Source organism: Gadus macrocephalus, chromosome 15 (genome assembly GCF_031168955.1).
Source record: "Gadus macrocephalus chromosome 15, ASM3116895v1".
NCBI classification, from domain to species: domain Eukaryota; kingdom Metazoa; phylum Chordata; class Actinopteri; order Gadiformes; family Gadidae; genus Gadus; species Gadus macrocephalus.
The window spans coordinates 14,371,559-14,385,840 of record NC_082396.1 but is presented as its reverse complement, the minus strand read 5'-3'; the positions used below and the strand labels follow the sequence as shown (position 1 = coordinate 14,385,840).

Genomic DNA, 14,282 nt, shown 5'->3' with positions numbered 1-14,282 from the left:
TCTGGCATCCCTTGCTGCAGCGCGCCCCAGCAATGGTTGTCAGATTGAGAGGGAAATGTGATCCAATCTGGCAACACTTGTGACGGACAGGATATGACGACGGGGTAATCCTATTGGTTCCCCGACACTTCATCGGACATTTCTATTGGCTGGTCAGACCTTTGGGGGAAATTGAAACAACATTTTGAAACTTTAACCGTGATACTAGTGACTTGAACGAAGGCTGGTTGATGTTTTGAGATATATTGTAAGTATTATCAGTTAATATAATCCATTGATTAGTTTAATCAATGATGAAACTAACGTGCAATTGTGTAAGAACTTGAGGCCATTGGTTGTGTCATGGGGTGATTTTTTTATCGAGCTAAGTCTTTTGCCAGGCAGTCAACCAGAAGTCCCTAATACAAACGCAATCAATGTATAACTTAATCGAGTTATTCGAATCGATATATAAAAAAAAAAGCATTATTCCTATATTGTGCGAATAAAGACTGTTTGCAATATCCTGAAATCATCTGTTTTGTTCTCGTGTCTTTGCTAAATAGGAGTGCTGTTTGGTCTTTAAAATGGGGGACCAAATTGAAGTACAAATCACACCAGAAACCCCTGGGAAGCATTTAATACGGAACCCATTTGAGAGCCCAAATGATTACCACCACCTCCAGGAGCTCCTGGGGCCAAGCCCATCTGTCTTCAAGCACTGTAAAGCTGTACGTTTATACCACGGGACAACAATTAAAAAAATGTTTATAAATCACATGTATCAGATATAATCTCCATCTGACTCTAAATGGTTTTCTGATAACCGTTTATTTGCTGTTGACAGAAGGTTACGGGAGGATTTGACTGGGCTATTGAGGAAATGGCCAATCTTCTGCCTGTTGACATAAACCCAGAGGACATCCAAAGACAGGCCGTCTACTTAAGTCAGACAATGTATGTAGTCTGTGCATGGCTTAGTCTGGGGCTATACAATAAGTTAGTTGTTTGAATAATTGTGAATCTGAAAATCTGTTGACTTTCAACCAACATATTTAGTTGGTAAGATCTTTTCAACCCTTGTATTATGTCACATCCAATATGTGCAGTATGCCAATATCCCATCAGAACCCTTAAGGGTTTGTAACTGGTTTTGGAATCCTAGTTTGAGTTTTTATCATTAATTGGAAGAGCAGTGGGTTTTTGAGAAGCTTAGACTGTAAAGGTGTCACTTAGAGCTATCAATATTCAACAGATTAATTGAACATTTACTCTTATTCAGAGTGGCTGATTACTTAAAGAGGCATGATTTTTGTTTGGGCACACGTCTATCTATTTACAATGCATGCATCCAATATTTGTCTTAAGAGATGTAGCATGCTATGAGTGAATGCTGATAGATCATATTTTAAACCCATTTTGTTTCGGATAACCAGGATAGATTCTGAAGTTGAAGAAAAGCGGCAACATGCTATCGAACAGGTATATTCACAACCATAGTAAATAAGATGTTTTTGTAATTGATCACATGTAAGTGATTCACATGTTTAACTATCTTTTTACTATTTAATTCAGTTTTTCACCAAAGGAGCAATCGTTCCATCTCCTTGGGCAGCCCCTGTATCTCGGAAAAACACTTTTATTCGCAATAAAACAAGTAAGTGTTGGATTTGATGTGATAATAGATGTCCTTGGTTAACCAGACGCAAGGAGTAATGGAGATGTGTAGTCGCCATGCTTTGCGTCTATACATGTTTTTTATTTTCTTCCGTTTCTACTCTTTTAGATTGTATTTCACCAAACATCATCGAGGAACCGGAAACGCTCAATGGTTGGTATATGAACCTTTTTAAGAAAATTTGGGATATTGTTTCTCTAAAGCAGGATTCTCAGGTTATTATCTAATTCTTCTTTATCTCACTTGGTTCCTTGTTTTGGCATTAATTTGTTTCAGTTGCCTGTCAGACTACCCTTTCCTTGCCTGTGGCTTTTGATTTGGAGAAGATTCTAGGTAAGCCTCCCTTTTTAAAGCCTATCTCCACGCTCACTAAATAACCGTTTCCCTCAAGCCATCCCTTTCTGTTTTGAAATCATCACTGAACGTTTTCACCATGAATTGATTCAAATTTATAGCAACAATTCATGGGATGATAAAATGGCACTAAAAATAGTAATGGTGCAGTGAAAAAGTGACATGATGCATGTATAAAACGCATCCAAATGTGTTGAACGTAAATGTAATGTGGGTGTGTGTGCTAACCCAGCTGTGGTCTGGTTGACCAGGAGACTACTACCTCAGCCAGGACGCCAGCGAGGGGGTGCAGGAGTGCCTCAGCTCCTCCTCCCTTAGGAGGAAGCTGTTTCTGGACGGTCAGGACAGCCACAGCGGCTCGGACCATTCGGGCACGTCCAGCCCGGAGAGGAGTCCCGCGACGGGGCCCATGTCCACGGGGGTCAGCGCGGGTTCGCTGGGGGCTCCCAAGGTGGCGTCCTCCTTCCTCTCCTCCCCTCTGGCCTGCGACATCATGGCAACCACACCGTCGTCCACAGTGAGTCATGGGGACTACAAGGCTTTTGATTCCAAGTATATTCAGAGGAAACATTTAGTGATCTGAAGAAAGCAAATGTTGTTTCTTTTAAGTATTGCGTTGGAATGCTTTTACAAGTCTAATGTGTGCTGCTTTCTTTGTTGAGAGGGGAAAGAGCAGCAATGAATAAGTGATGCGTGTTCCCTCCATTGCAGGGCCAGCTCTCATCTAGTCCGGTCCCCAACGGTCGTTTCCGTGACCACAGCCTGGGCAGCATTAGTCCCATGTTCCCAGATAGGTCCTCACCTTCTGGTTTATTCACCCCCTCGGTCTCCCCCATCGGCCCTCGCGTATCGTGCACACCCATAGGCTCCGGTGAGTCCCTCGTGTGTTACGTGATGTAATTCATGCTTGGTGTTTACCGTTTACTTTACTTTACTGTACATTTCTTAATGCAATTTAAATCTGGATGTCGTGAACAGATTCACTAGCCTCCATTGTCTTTCTTGAGACGCAAAACAATGCCGTCCTACTCAGTCTATTTATTTCCGAGGTACAAATCTCCTGTGGTCCCCAGGGGAGAGGAAACAGCTGAGCTTCCTGACTCCAGATGGCGCCGCCGGCGTCCCGGTGGACATGGACATTTACTCCTGCTCGGGGAGCCCATATGGCGAGGGTTGCTCTCCCATCCGGAACTGCTCCCCGCGCAAGCTCCCCTTCCATAACCAGTGCCACCCCAGCAGCGGCAGCAGGGCCAGGGCCAGAGCCCGGTGCTGGGCGTCCCCGCCCCTCTCCCCTATCCTCAACCCCAAGCTGCGCAACGACCCGTTGGCCTCGCCGCCCCTCGTCCCCATGGAGTTCGACCCGCCGTCCCCCGCGGCCCGGGACAGCCCGCTCTGCACCGGCGTGGCGCATTCTCAGAGAGGCGCCGGAGAGGAGGAGGAGGAGGAGGAGGAGGAGGCAGGGCAAGAGGCAGGGCAAGAGACTCCCATTGAGGGGAGGTTAGAGGACATTATGGAGAGGGAGGAGGCCGGGGAGCCCTCGGAGCAGCTGACCAGCTCGCGTATGGGCAACGTGTCGACCACGGAGAGCTCCCACATGTTCATGTCTCTGTTGGCGGAGGGGAGCAGCATACGCTACGACTCCAGCATGCAGGTGTGTGGGAGCGCTCCTCTGCTGGGAGGGATGGACAGAGAACTCTTGGGATCTTTGGTCTTTTCTGTTTTGATGGTTTTAAGTTGGTTCTCCTTTCCCTTTTGACATGCCCCTCTCATGTGGATGCTCATTTTCAAATGTTTTTGTTTTGTTCAGTTAATGAACCTGATTGTAATTTTGATTGTGGATTTGCAGGTGGACAGCGGCTACAATACTACCTCAGTGGGCACGGCCAGTCTTATCGATGGCCTCAGCTCCATGAGTAACGGCAAGGAATCCTTCAGTTCAAACCTCCCGGACGAGGCCTTTCCGTTTCCCAGGCAGTCTAAATCAAAGGTAGATGCAAGTGCTAGTCAACTGAAAAATGTGGCTGAACTGAGGTTCGAAAAAACCATATGTATAACCTGTTTTTAACATTTTCCCCATAGTACTTTAACACTCACCACTGAGCCTGCTGTATCCTGGGAACAAGCAGCTACTGAAGCCGATGATGCAATCAAATGTGTTTTTTTGTTTTTTGAAGCAGCTTGTCCGCTTCATGCTTACAGAGCCAAACCATACTTGGGTATATTTTGTTCCCTGCAACAACCTTCAACTCTTTGACATGATCTTTAAAAGGAGTACCGGTACTTATAAATGCTTAAGTTGTTACTCCCGGTTGCAATGGGAATGTTTTACCCCAAAGTTATATTTGCACCAATTCTATGAGAATGAAAACAATCTTTCGGGGAGGGGGCTTTAATGATTGTATGCATTAGAAAAGTGATTTTACATGTGAAATGTCATTTCTGTACTGCTACTTGCACAACAATGACCTCTTTTTTTTTTAATGCATATTTTATACAATGTTTTGTGGTGATATTAATAGGAAATTTAAACTTAAGATTGACATCAGGTAATTAGACATCTTTTAACTTGGTGTTTATCATGGACTTGATAAAATGTTAATTTTTTTTACTGATATTACACGTTTTATTGTGCACCATATAGGTTTGATGCCACTGGTTCGTAATACAACCAATAGTTGAGCTACGACTGTATTTCTGTAATATATTGACTAAACCCAGAATAATTCATATAAGGGAAAAACATTAACAAAAAGACTTGACTCCACTTGGTAAACAAGTATAAATGTCTTTATTTCTTAGCAAACAATTGTTATGGTTGATTTGTGACAAAACGGAGGACTCCTTTTAACCCGATTCAATAAACATGTGAGGACTTAATCTGGATACAGTTGCATGTTCGTCCAGTAAAGTAGAAAAAAAACACATGAATGTATTTATTACTTTAGGTAGATACTGTAGTGACCGATATCCATTGTGCTGGCTGGGTATAAGCTATATTATGGTTTGGCTTGTGAAACAACCAAATGTTGATGAAAATAAAAGCATCTTTATTGATAAACGTTTCTGTTTTCATAACTGATTAAACCAAATATTACAAAAGTAATGATTTCTGAGCAAGAAGGTCTAAAAAAAAAAAACGGTCTTCCAGCTAAAACCACCCCTCAAGGACTCGGGTCCTTTCCTTTAAAGACAACTTGCCCTGTAAAGGAAGCACACTCAGCGATTAACAAAACAAACAATACTGAAAATAGCCATTTAATAACAATGGAATTGGCTCCTAGTTACATTGGGGCTTATTGATGCTTGGTGAGCCATTCAGACGTCAAGTTTGGGCTTCTTGGCCATTGGTCCCACCTCTGGGACTGGAACACTAACACCTGGAATCTAAAAACACGAACAAAGAAAATGACATTTTATGATACAATAATAGAAAAACAAAGCTAAATTTGAAATGGTAGAAATGGATGGACAGGTATCATCATAGCAGTATAAACAAGAAATAAAAATTTTGGGGAACAAAAAACAGAATGGTTAGTACTAAACTAATGCAGGTTTTACCTCCGGTTCCACAAGAGACATACGGATCTTCTGGTGCTGAACATTTGAGTCATCCAGACTGATGGTCACCTTCACCTTGTCGAATATTTTAAAGGTGTGCTGCTCCACCATCAAAGACGGTCCCTGTAGAGATAAGTGATGCAGGGTAGAGATTAGTGACAGATTTCAGAGCAGCGCTTTCACCCTTTTTTTTGTTCCGACTCCATTGAGGCATTGACTATAGTTGGGAGAAGCATTTACCTCTTCATCAAAGACCAGTTTGGGGCCGGTCTTGTCCTTGTTGTCAAAGAAGACCGTTCCCTCCAGACCAAACTTTGGGATCAGCACTATGATGGCGTTCTTTCTGACAAACAGGATGAAGCCCTCCTCATTGACGATCCCTCTGCTCTTGAAGAACAACTAGGAGGAGACAAATGCAATTGTGAGCATAGCATGCCAGAGTGGTTGGTGATCTGCAGAGAGGTCGTCTTAAGAAATAGCCTTGAATCGATACACCTGTCCATATCAAAATAGTATGATATATGTTGATCAAAAACCAGAGAATTTCTTGTTTCCTCCGTGTTTCATTTATGCAACAGATCTACCGGTACTTCAAATGACTTGCCACACTTGCATTGAGCGAGAGAGAGAGCTACAGGGTATATCTCTACACACACTTTTAGACTTGTATCTAAAAAGGGGTTAAACTGTTTTTCACTAGTCTGGTACTTCATGTCAATAAATATTAAATTACAGCAGTTCAGAAGTATTCTGCCTCTACTCAATAAGATACTAAGTGCTCAAACGTGCAAAAAAAAAGGCATACAAATAAAGCTTTTTTTATAAAAATATTCTGGGCGAGGCTCCCCCGGGGCACGGACCCCCTACAGATCTCTGAGCTGAGGAGACCCAAATCCTAGAAGCGCCCCTGGTAACCTACATCTGATTGACTACTGATCCAGTTCTATTAAAAAAAAACTACAGCAAAAAGATGGAGGGAAAGTGAAACGTATGAAAAGGTTTCATATTTCAAACATGCATGGTTTTGCAATTACTTCTCTGACAAAGCTTAATTCTCACAACAATGTTTCCCACAATCAATACATTGATCCGAGGCACAGACACTATGAATAATTAATACACAGGGCCCCCTATTTTCTTAGAGACCAATTTCTTAGAGACCCATTGGTTCACAGCTGTGGCCCCTTGTGGCCACAGCTGTGTTTCGGGTAGTTGTTTGCACGTCATGGAAACAATTTGTCATCAGTGCACAGGGGATTAGTTACTTAATGTGGGTGCTCACCTGCGTGTGGAAGGCCACGGACGCCCTTTGTGCATACTGAGACATCTTGTGTCTGTAGTTGAGGTTGTTGCAGAGGGCCGACTGCTTGTGTTTGTCCGTCAGGTCAGGGTAGGTGCAGTCTGCCCCGATGGACACGGCCAGCAGGCGATGCACCATGATGTCAGAGTATCTGCAGAAGAAGAACAGAGGATTAGCCTGGGTCGAACAAAACCCTTGGGGTCATATGTTACATTACATTAAGGGTATTATACGTTGGATGAAGAGTGCGAGAGAACGATTGAATAAGAAAAAACAGCAATGCTAATTCTGTTGACTTATTTCAAAGCCAGCTTATAACAGATCCCTTTTTTTTTGCTTAGCCTTTAGACAAGGTGGCCAAATAACATAATGAATGTGCATGATAACATAATGAATCATTGGTGGTTGGTCAGACTCCATAAGAAGGCATCAAACACAAATTATTAAAATAACTACATAACTTGCAGGGTGATTTATTTATGTATGTGACTTTTCATCCCACGTGTGTGCATGACACCCACCTCCTGATGGGCGACGTGAAGTGCGTGTAGATGGGCGAGGCCAGGCCGTAGTGGTGGAAGTTGCTGTCCATGCCGGAGCAGAAGTACACGGCCTGCATCATGCACCGCGTGGCCAGGATGCGCAGCAGAGTGTTGAAGTAGGGGAAGCCGTCCACCTTGGCCATGTCTAGAGAGTCTGCCAGGGCCTTGGCCGAGTCTGTGTGGATGTCCAGACCCTGCAACCAACGGAAACCATGGGAGACCCGCGTTAATGCCCAGACTGATGAGAAGAGACATTAAAGGTACAGAGGACAAAATTCTTATTGGTAGAAATGGATTTTCCCATCACATCATCTCCCAAGGCTGGAATCCCAAACTAGACATTTATTACAGTCGGACACTCTCTTTGTTGTGGTATTGTCGACAAAGCAGAATATTTTCATGGATTCTCGCTGTGGGCGAATCATCCTTTCACCGCTGTCAACTAGGGGCTTAAAATACATTGTTATTAGTCTTGCCTACATCATCAATTCAGTACAAGGAAACTGTAGAGGCTTTATCGATTTACCTAAAAGTTAGAAGCATCTCTGAAGCATGAAGAGGACATACTACATTCATTTATTTCGTTCTCCCTCAATTAAATTGATATGATATATATATATATATATATATATATATATATATATATATATATATATATATATATATGAGTGTTAAGTGACAGATGCATTATTTGAATCACAAGTAAAACACAGTATTTTGAACATCATCTACTCTGTAGAGGTCAACGTATGACAATGTATCCTTCAGGCAGAGTAAAGTTCAGAGTACGTTAGTTGAAATGTAGGGCAAGTTCAGAAGAATCCAAATGAATTGCACTATTAAGCACGGCTGCCGAGATCAGAGTTGGTGATGAATGTCACCTTGGACTGGGCCGCTTTGTTGAGGATGTCATAGTTGGAGGGAGGCGGGGCCGGGTGCTTCCTGAGCAGGGCACACTCCGAGAACTCGTCGTAGATCTTCTGGGCCACGGAGATGTTGGCGAGCAACATGAACTCCTCCACCATGGAGTTGGTCTCCCTGAGCGCAGAGGGAACAACAACATGATCTTGTGTTCCGGGCATTAACTACATTCGTAGCAGACAGAGTGAATGTCTTCATTTTTTTTGTTTTGATAATCAAGCAGATCACATTTGGGAATAGACAAAAAGAGAATAATTTCCCACAACAGTAAATCAATTGTTTCAATGTGATAGAGACACGGGTTTGTTCCACTTACATCAACTCTTTGGTCTGGAGGTCAATGGGGTCGTGGGTTTCACTGTCTATGTGGAAACGCACCTCGAGCGAAGATAGTGTCAACGCACTAGAAATCAATAAAACACAATGCGAGTCACATGCCAGAAGACCACATCTAGGATTTACCCTTCGAAGAGTAGATCCATACGGATTATCAGCAGATTTTATTTATATTGTTAACGGAATGCTTTTGTGTAATAATTTTACAAAAGTTAATTGAGAAAAAACACAATTCAAAACAAAAGTCTAAAAATATAGATATAAAAATGTTTCAGCAAATGATGCTAGTGAAAACAATTTACCACACATTTAAAATCGATCCACCAATAAGGAAAATACAATGCTAAGCCAATACTCTAAGCCAATAATGCTTTCTGGTGACAGGGATACAGTCAGTTGTTTATTTGTATGGCAGCGTCTGCGCACCCCTTCTCGATCCTCCGCCTCTTGAGGATCTTGGCGAGCTTGTTGAGCCCTCGCAAGCTGTTGGTGATGTCATCATTCATGTTGGTGTCATCGATCCTCAGCTGGGCCTCGGCGTAGGTCAGAGACGCCTGTGCCAAATCAGAAGCACCGCGAACAACACCAAAGAGCGGAGAAAATTTAAATGAGGAAGGATTGTTTGTTACACAAATGCCAAGACAAGAGACTGTAAAGCCCCTTAATAGGAGACCTGTATCTTGTTTAAGTGGTAAAAGATCTGTTGGGGTGTATAAAACGGTAATTAAAAGGGGCCGTTTGGGTGTGTGTTGCTCTCTACCTTTGAGTTAATGACACTTTTTGTGAATCTGGTCTTTACGATGTTTGCCTTGTCGTCCATCTCCCATATAGAGGAGAAAGAAAGCCTGGTGTGGAGAAACAGAATCAGAATCCAAATTACTTTTATTACATTCTTATTGTAAAAGTACACATCAGTAAAATTCTTATGCTTGGTACCTTAACACACATAGCAGCAACAATACAATATTAAGTAAGTAACCGGGAGGAATCAAAAACAAATCAGATGTGCATTGTGCATGTGAAAAAAATGACTTGTCATTGTGCCAGTCAATTTTGTTTTGACTAGCATGGTCTCACCTCTCTACATTGGAGCGTAGTGAACAGAGGTTGGAGCTGAGCAGTTCTGGGACCATGTCTATCCTCTGAAAAAACAACAGCAAATCATGAAAGCTTTGTAAAGCCCTTTTATAGAATCTCTATTTTCGCCATTTAATTATCATTCTTTAAACTGCAATTAAGGGTGTTTTAGCCTTTACATGAATCCTAAAGGCTAACACACCTTTAGGATTCATGTGTGTTAGCCTTTATCTGAATCCTGAAAACACATCTAGTTTATCCAGGTCAATTTGAAACATGCAAATCAATAAATATTGAAATCTGACATTACAACGACTGCTGCCATTTTCCAAAACGATACCCCAACCACAACCAAATAGCAGGATTTCTTAGAAACCTAGTAGGAAAACTGTGAGGAATCAATATGAATACTTGGTCCCCACTAACGATTACACCCCAAGATGCATTTCTCCTCACCCTGCCACACAGGTAGACCGTGGTCCCACGGTTTGCCGCCTCCAGGTCTAGAGCATTCCCTGGTCTGATGAAGTGACTGACATCTGCAATGTGAACACCCACCTACGGACAGCAAATAGGCTAGTTAACATGGCATGTTTTGAATGTTCATTTGTTTAACATATAATTAAAGAGTTATATGTTGTTGTTTTTTGCAGGTGTGCGTGTGTTACCTCAAAGTTTCCATTCTCAAGCGTTTTGCAGTGGAGTGCGTCGTCTATATCAGTGCATCCAGGAGGATCAACACTGCATACAGTCAGAGCCCTCAAATCCTCTCTCACGGCCATGTCCTGCAGATCAACCCAGCGTTGTTTTAATGATACATTATAAAGATATTAAAAAACTCAATAGTCAATATTCACAATTTCAATTGAAGCGAGAAAAGCCCACATCACTTCTCGGAGTGATTAACATGTCTGCTAAGTGGTTACCTCTGGTGTAATGGACCACGGCATCTTTGGCAGGAAGCTAAGCACGGCCTGGGAGAAGTCCTGATGAGGCACGTCATGCTCCAGCAGCAGCACTTCTGTCTCCGTCTCCTTGTCGCCCGCGGCGCCCAGACTGCGTACAAAGTGACCCTGGTGGGTGGGGCAGGAGGATGTGGCGGGAAAAGGGGAGGACGTGAACAGGAGATTCATCCACTCAGGACTCCGTTTGGGACATTTCCTTTTTGGATCAAATTATCCTTTAGCCAAGCTTAAATGGTTGATTGTAGTTGCATTCATATATCATTAAGAAAAAACATTAACAAATGTGTTTGGTATTTACACATTATAATATTGATGTGGTGACTCACATGTGGGTATCTGGAGTGCCTGGGCCAGCCGTCGATAGCCACCATGATCCTCTGGCTGAGCAGGGCGGCGGCCTGGCGCGTCTCAATGCGGATACGAGGAACGCGGCGGTCAGCTGGTGTGAACAGGTGTCGGGTTGACTAAAACAGGAGAAAGGAGAACGGATCAATATTGATGGCACTATCTTTTTATCAACTCAGCTTAAAAAGTATTTTTTCTCTCAAGCTACATAAAAAAAAAATAATAATTAAAAAAAAAAAAGGCTACATAGATTTAACATTGACCGGTACTTGAATTCAGAAGTACATCAGATGGAATAAAAATCCCTTTAAACATAAATAATAACATTTGTATGAAGTAATGCAAGTCCAGTGTCTTTACCTCTTTGATAAGGGAGCTATTGAGCATGCCACAAAACGGCCTCCAGTTTCTTTTGATGATTGCCACCACTTTCCCTGTAGGCTTCCGGGCGGCATCGTCCGCTATGATCTTCATCTAGTCAACGAGCCAAGAAGAAAAAAGATTTACTCAGTTGATGCAGAGACAATCTGGCACCTCCACTTTGATTTAAATGGCCAATCTGTCCCCTTAAAAGGCCACAAGTTCTCCTCTTCAACCAAATATTTATTGCATGCATCTTAAACAGGCAGTTATAACTCAGACATAATAATAAACCTTCAACTACAGGATAATAATAACTCCTCTCACAGCCTTCTCTTTCTCCTCTTCCTCTGTGTCGTCTTCGTCCTTCGCTTCCCTTTCGTCAAGCAAGACCACTGAGGAGGGCGCCACCCATTCTTCCCGTGGCAACAGCTGGACGGCGACCACATCCTGATGAATGGCCCTGTTCAGGTTATGGAGGCCCTGCAGAATAACCTGGGAGTAAAGAGGAGGAGTAGAATTTGAGTAGAGTCACACATAGCACAGGTGTTGGTGTACATTTTAATGCTTTGGTTGCATATTCGACTTCGCTATCGCCATCTGCATCATTAAAAGAGAGGTGATCCATTTGGGCATGTCCTTTGATGAACCTATATCTGAAAGTGCATAATTATGATCCATGTACGTTTCCCAAAACTGTGCATTATGCACTTATTCAGCACTTTCAAAAATCCATTAAAAAACATGTGACAAATAATCAGGGAATCAATAATAAAGAATGACACACACACACACGTCACACACACACCTCAGTTGTGTCCTCTCCTTCTCCCTGGACGAACACCGTGGCCTCTAGGTAGTTGTCCCTGCTGGCCCTGAAGGTGCCCTGGAGGAAGGTACCACCCTTTATGCCCATCTGGATCCTGGACAGAGGGAGGTGCTCAGGGAACAGCACCTTGCTGCTACTGATGTCTTTCTAAACAGAGGGAGGCGGGGAGTGCAGTGCAGCAGGAGGCCAGAGGTTGGGGGTAGAAGAAGAAACAGATGCGAATGCTGTTGGATGTTCCTTTAAAACCCCATCTACAAATTGCTCTCCCAGAAAATGCTCCATCCAATGTTTACCGTCTCGTCATTGGTCAGAGCCAGGCGATCCACCAGCTCCGGGTTGGCTAGCAGACTCTTGATGTAATCCTCGCCTAGTGAAGAGATAAACCGTTTTATTGGGAAAGGATGACAACCAATCGAAGGGTTTAAATAGAGATTTAATCAAATCAGGGCACTTCCCTCAGACATGATACTCGTTATTCTATACTTTCGTATTCTAAAATTGAATCATGCAACTGAAGCACAGCCTCCTTGTATAGAGGGCTTACATTTGTACACCAGCAGGCCACTCTCCTCTGCCTTCTCCTTGTTGCCCTGGTCGTTTGTAATGAGAACCACCTTCAGGCCGTCTGACTCTGCAGTGTCCAGGTGGTGACCGTACCATTTGACGGCCACCCGGATGGCACGGTCATTGCGATCGTTGGCGCTCTCCCCTGGCTCTCGCTCGATGAATGTGTCTCTGAACAATCATGAGTCAGGTAGATAGACATTTGTATTAAAAATAGTACGCTTTTGGGTAGTAGTGCCTATGTTCCCATATTCATCAGAAAATTCATAAAAATCCACAATGATCAGCAAAGAGATCAGACAATTAACAAACCTAACAAAATGCAATTAAATCTGTATAGTATTATAGTCTGCATAGTTTACAGATTTGGGGAATTTATGATCACGATTTTTTATGATCATTATGATGGAATTAGGTTGTTGAGATTAATGGTTTTTTTTCATGAATAAACAACTGTTTACCTGTGGTGCTCGTTGGTAAATGTATAGAAGTGTTTTTCTTTTTCATGGATAATATCCTTAAGGCGTTTGTAGACCGGTGCGCTGCGGTGGCGCACCTCCTGTAGTACTGTTTGTAGGATAATGACATTACGAATCAGAGGATCTTCCAACACATCGATCTGTAAAGGAGACAATTATGAAGGGTCATTCTTTGACTACTACTAGAACTAGGTTCATAAATGTGTCTTGAGGTTCATCATTTGTGTGAACAATTTCGAGTTAAATCGACATAATAACACTGACATGAAATAGTCATAATCTCAATAGTACCTGATGCAGCACCACATTGGTGTCAGGGACTAGATAATGTGGAAAGGAACACAGGTCGCTCTCAATGCAGGAGTCCTTCTGCAGCACCGTGGACTCTTGTTTGCACTCTGTGCAGATCTCGCTTCCGCACCAGATATCGTCTCTTAAATAGTGTTCACGCACTATTTTCATCACCCCCCCTGACCGGGTTTTCTTAACGAATGTTTTAGATTTCAACATGTTTGAGTGAAGGTATAAAATACAATATGTCCGATTAGTTTCCCTTATTCGACAGTAAGAACACTGGCCATCAACCAAAGCCAGAAACTCATGTGCGGCACCAACACATGACGGTGGAAAAGAAGGACGTTTAGCGGAGTTCACAAAAAAACTAACAACCAGTAAGATAAGCGTACATAACATGCAGAACTTCTTTCATTTAATACAACATATAATATCGCTGATTTTACAGCATATTCAAATGAAAAAAATACGATCCCATTCAGATACCTGATTATTTCATAGTATTGTATTTTGGTATTTAAAACTCTGCAAATGCTTTTTAGTCCCACCACTATGTACTGAAAGAAAACAAAACAGAGGAAGGCATAAGGTGGGTTTCTGAAAGCCAGGTGACTCCCCCTAGAGCTCAGGAAGAGTAATGCACCACCGCGTCGTCGAACGACAGGGCGGTTGTTGCAGTACATAGGCATTCCCATAGGGGG

The 14,282-nt window shown here is 42.7% G+C and overlaps 2 protein-coding genes across 3 annotated transcripts; one reads left to right on the top strand and one right to left on the bottom strand.

Moving 5' to 3' along the window:
* Positions 1–119: 119 nt before the first annotated feature.
* On the top strand, positions 120–5,069 carry bora (bora aurora kinase A activator). Of its 2 annotated transcripts, none has more exons than XM_060073642.1 (12): positions 120–247; positions 546–710; positions 827–936; positions 1,416–1,461; positions 1,555–1,636; positions 1,766–1,810; positions 1,934–1,990; positions 2,263–2,528; positions 2,723–2,882; positions 3,085–3,662; positions 3,858–3,998; positions 4,091–5,069. In XM_060073642.1, exons 2-12 carry the CDS (start codon positions 567–569, stop codon positions 4,109–4,111), a joined length of 1,650 nt encoding a protein of 549 aa, XP_059929625.1. In that variant the 5' UTR covers positions 120–247; positions 546–566; the 3' UTR covers positions 4,112–5,069. The 2 variants fall into 2 exon arrangements, with proteins under 2 accessions (XP_059929625.1, XP_059929626.1); XM_060073643.1 differs by having other exon boundaries at positions 136–247; positions 830–936.
* On the bottom strand, positions 4,777–13,915 carry dis3 (DIS3 exosome endoribonuclease and 3'-5' exoribonuclease). The gene is made up of 22 exons (XM_060073633.1): positions 13,579–13,915; positions 13,270–13,427; positions 12,789–12,979; positions 12,538–12,611; positions 12,224–12,391; positions 11,743–11,910; positions 11,416–11,529; positions 11,037–11,174; positions 10,672–10,818; positions 10,414–10,530; positions 10,202–10,303; positions 9,746–9,810; positions 9,429–9,513; positions 9,095–9,222; positions 8,649–8,735; positions 8,293–8,449; positions 7,391–7,605; positions 6,852–7,020; positions 5,810–5,968; positions 5,570–5,692; positions 5,297–5,395; positions 4,777–5,210 (listed from the first exon to the last, which is right to left on the bottom strand). Exons 1-21 carry the CDS (start codon positions 13,795–13,797, stop codon positions 5,327–5,329), a joined length of 2,853 nt encoding a protein of 950 aa, XP_059929616.1. The 5' UTR covers positions 13,798–13,915; the 3' UTR covers positions 4,777–5,210; positions 5,297–5,326.
* Between the last annotated feature and the right edge of the window lie 367 nt (positions 13,916–14,282).

Bases quoted from the DNA above. Each gene is read 5' to 3' on its own strand.
- bora (XM_060073642.1), top strand. From the start codon at position 567: ATGGGGGACCAAATTGAAGTACAAATCACACCAGAAACCCCTGGGAAG. The intron at 3,663-3,857 runs GTGTGTGGGAGC...GTGGATTTGCAG, and splicing joins GCTACGACTCCAGCATGCAG to GTGGACAGCGGCTACAATAC. The intron at 3,999-4,090 runs GTAGATGCAAGT...TTTTCCCCATAG, and splicing joins CCAGGCAGTCTAAATCAAAG to TACTTTAACACTCACCACTG.
- dis3 (XM_060073633.1), bottom strand. From the start codon at position 13,797: ATGTTGAAATCTAAAACATTCGTTAAGAAAACCCGGTCAGGGGGGGTG. The intron at 11,175-11,415 runs GTAAAGACACTG...CTCCTGTTTTAG, and splicing joins ATAGCTCCCTTATCAAAGAG to TCAACCCGACACCTGTTCAC. The intron at 10,531-10,671 runs GTAACCACTTAG...GTTGATCTGCAG, and splicing joins CGTGGTCCATTACACCAGAG to GACATGGCCGTGAGAGAGGA.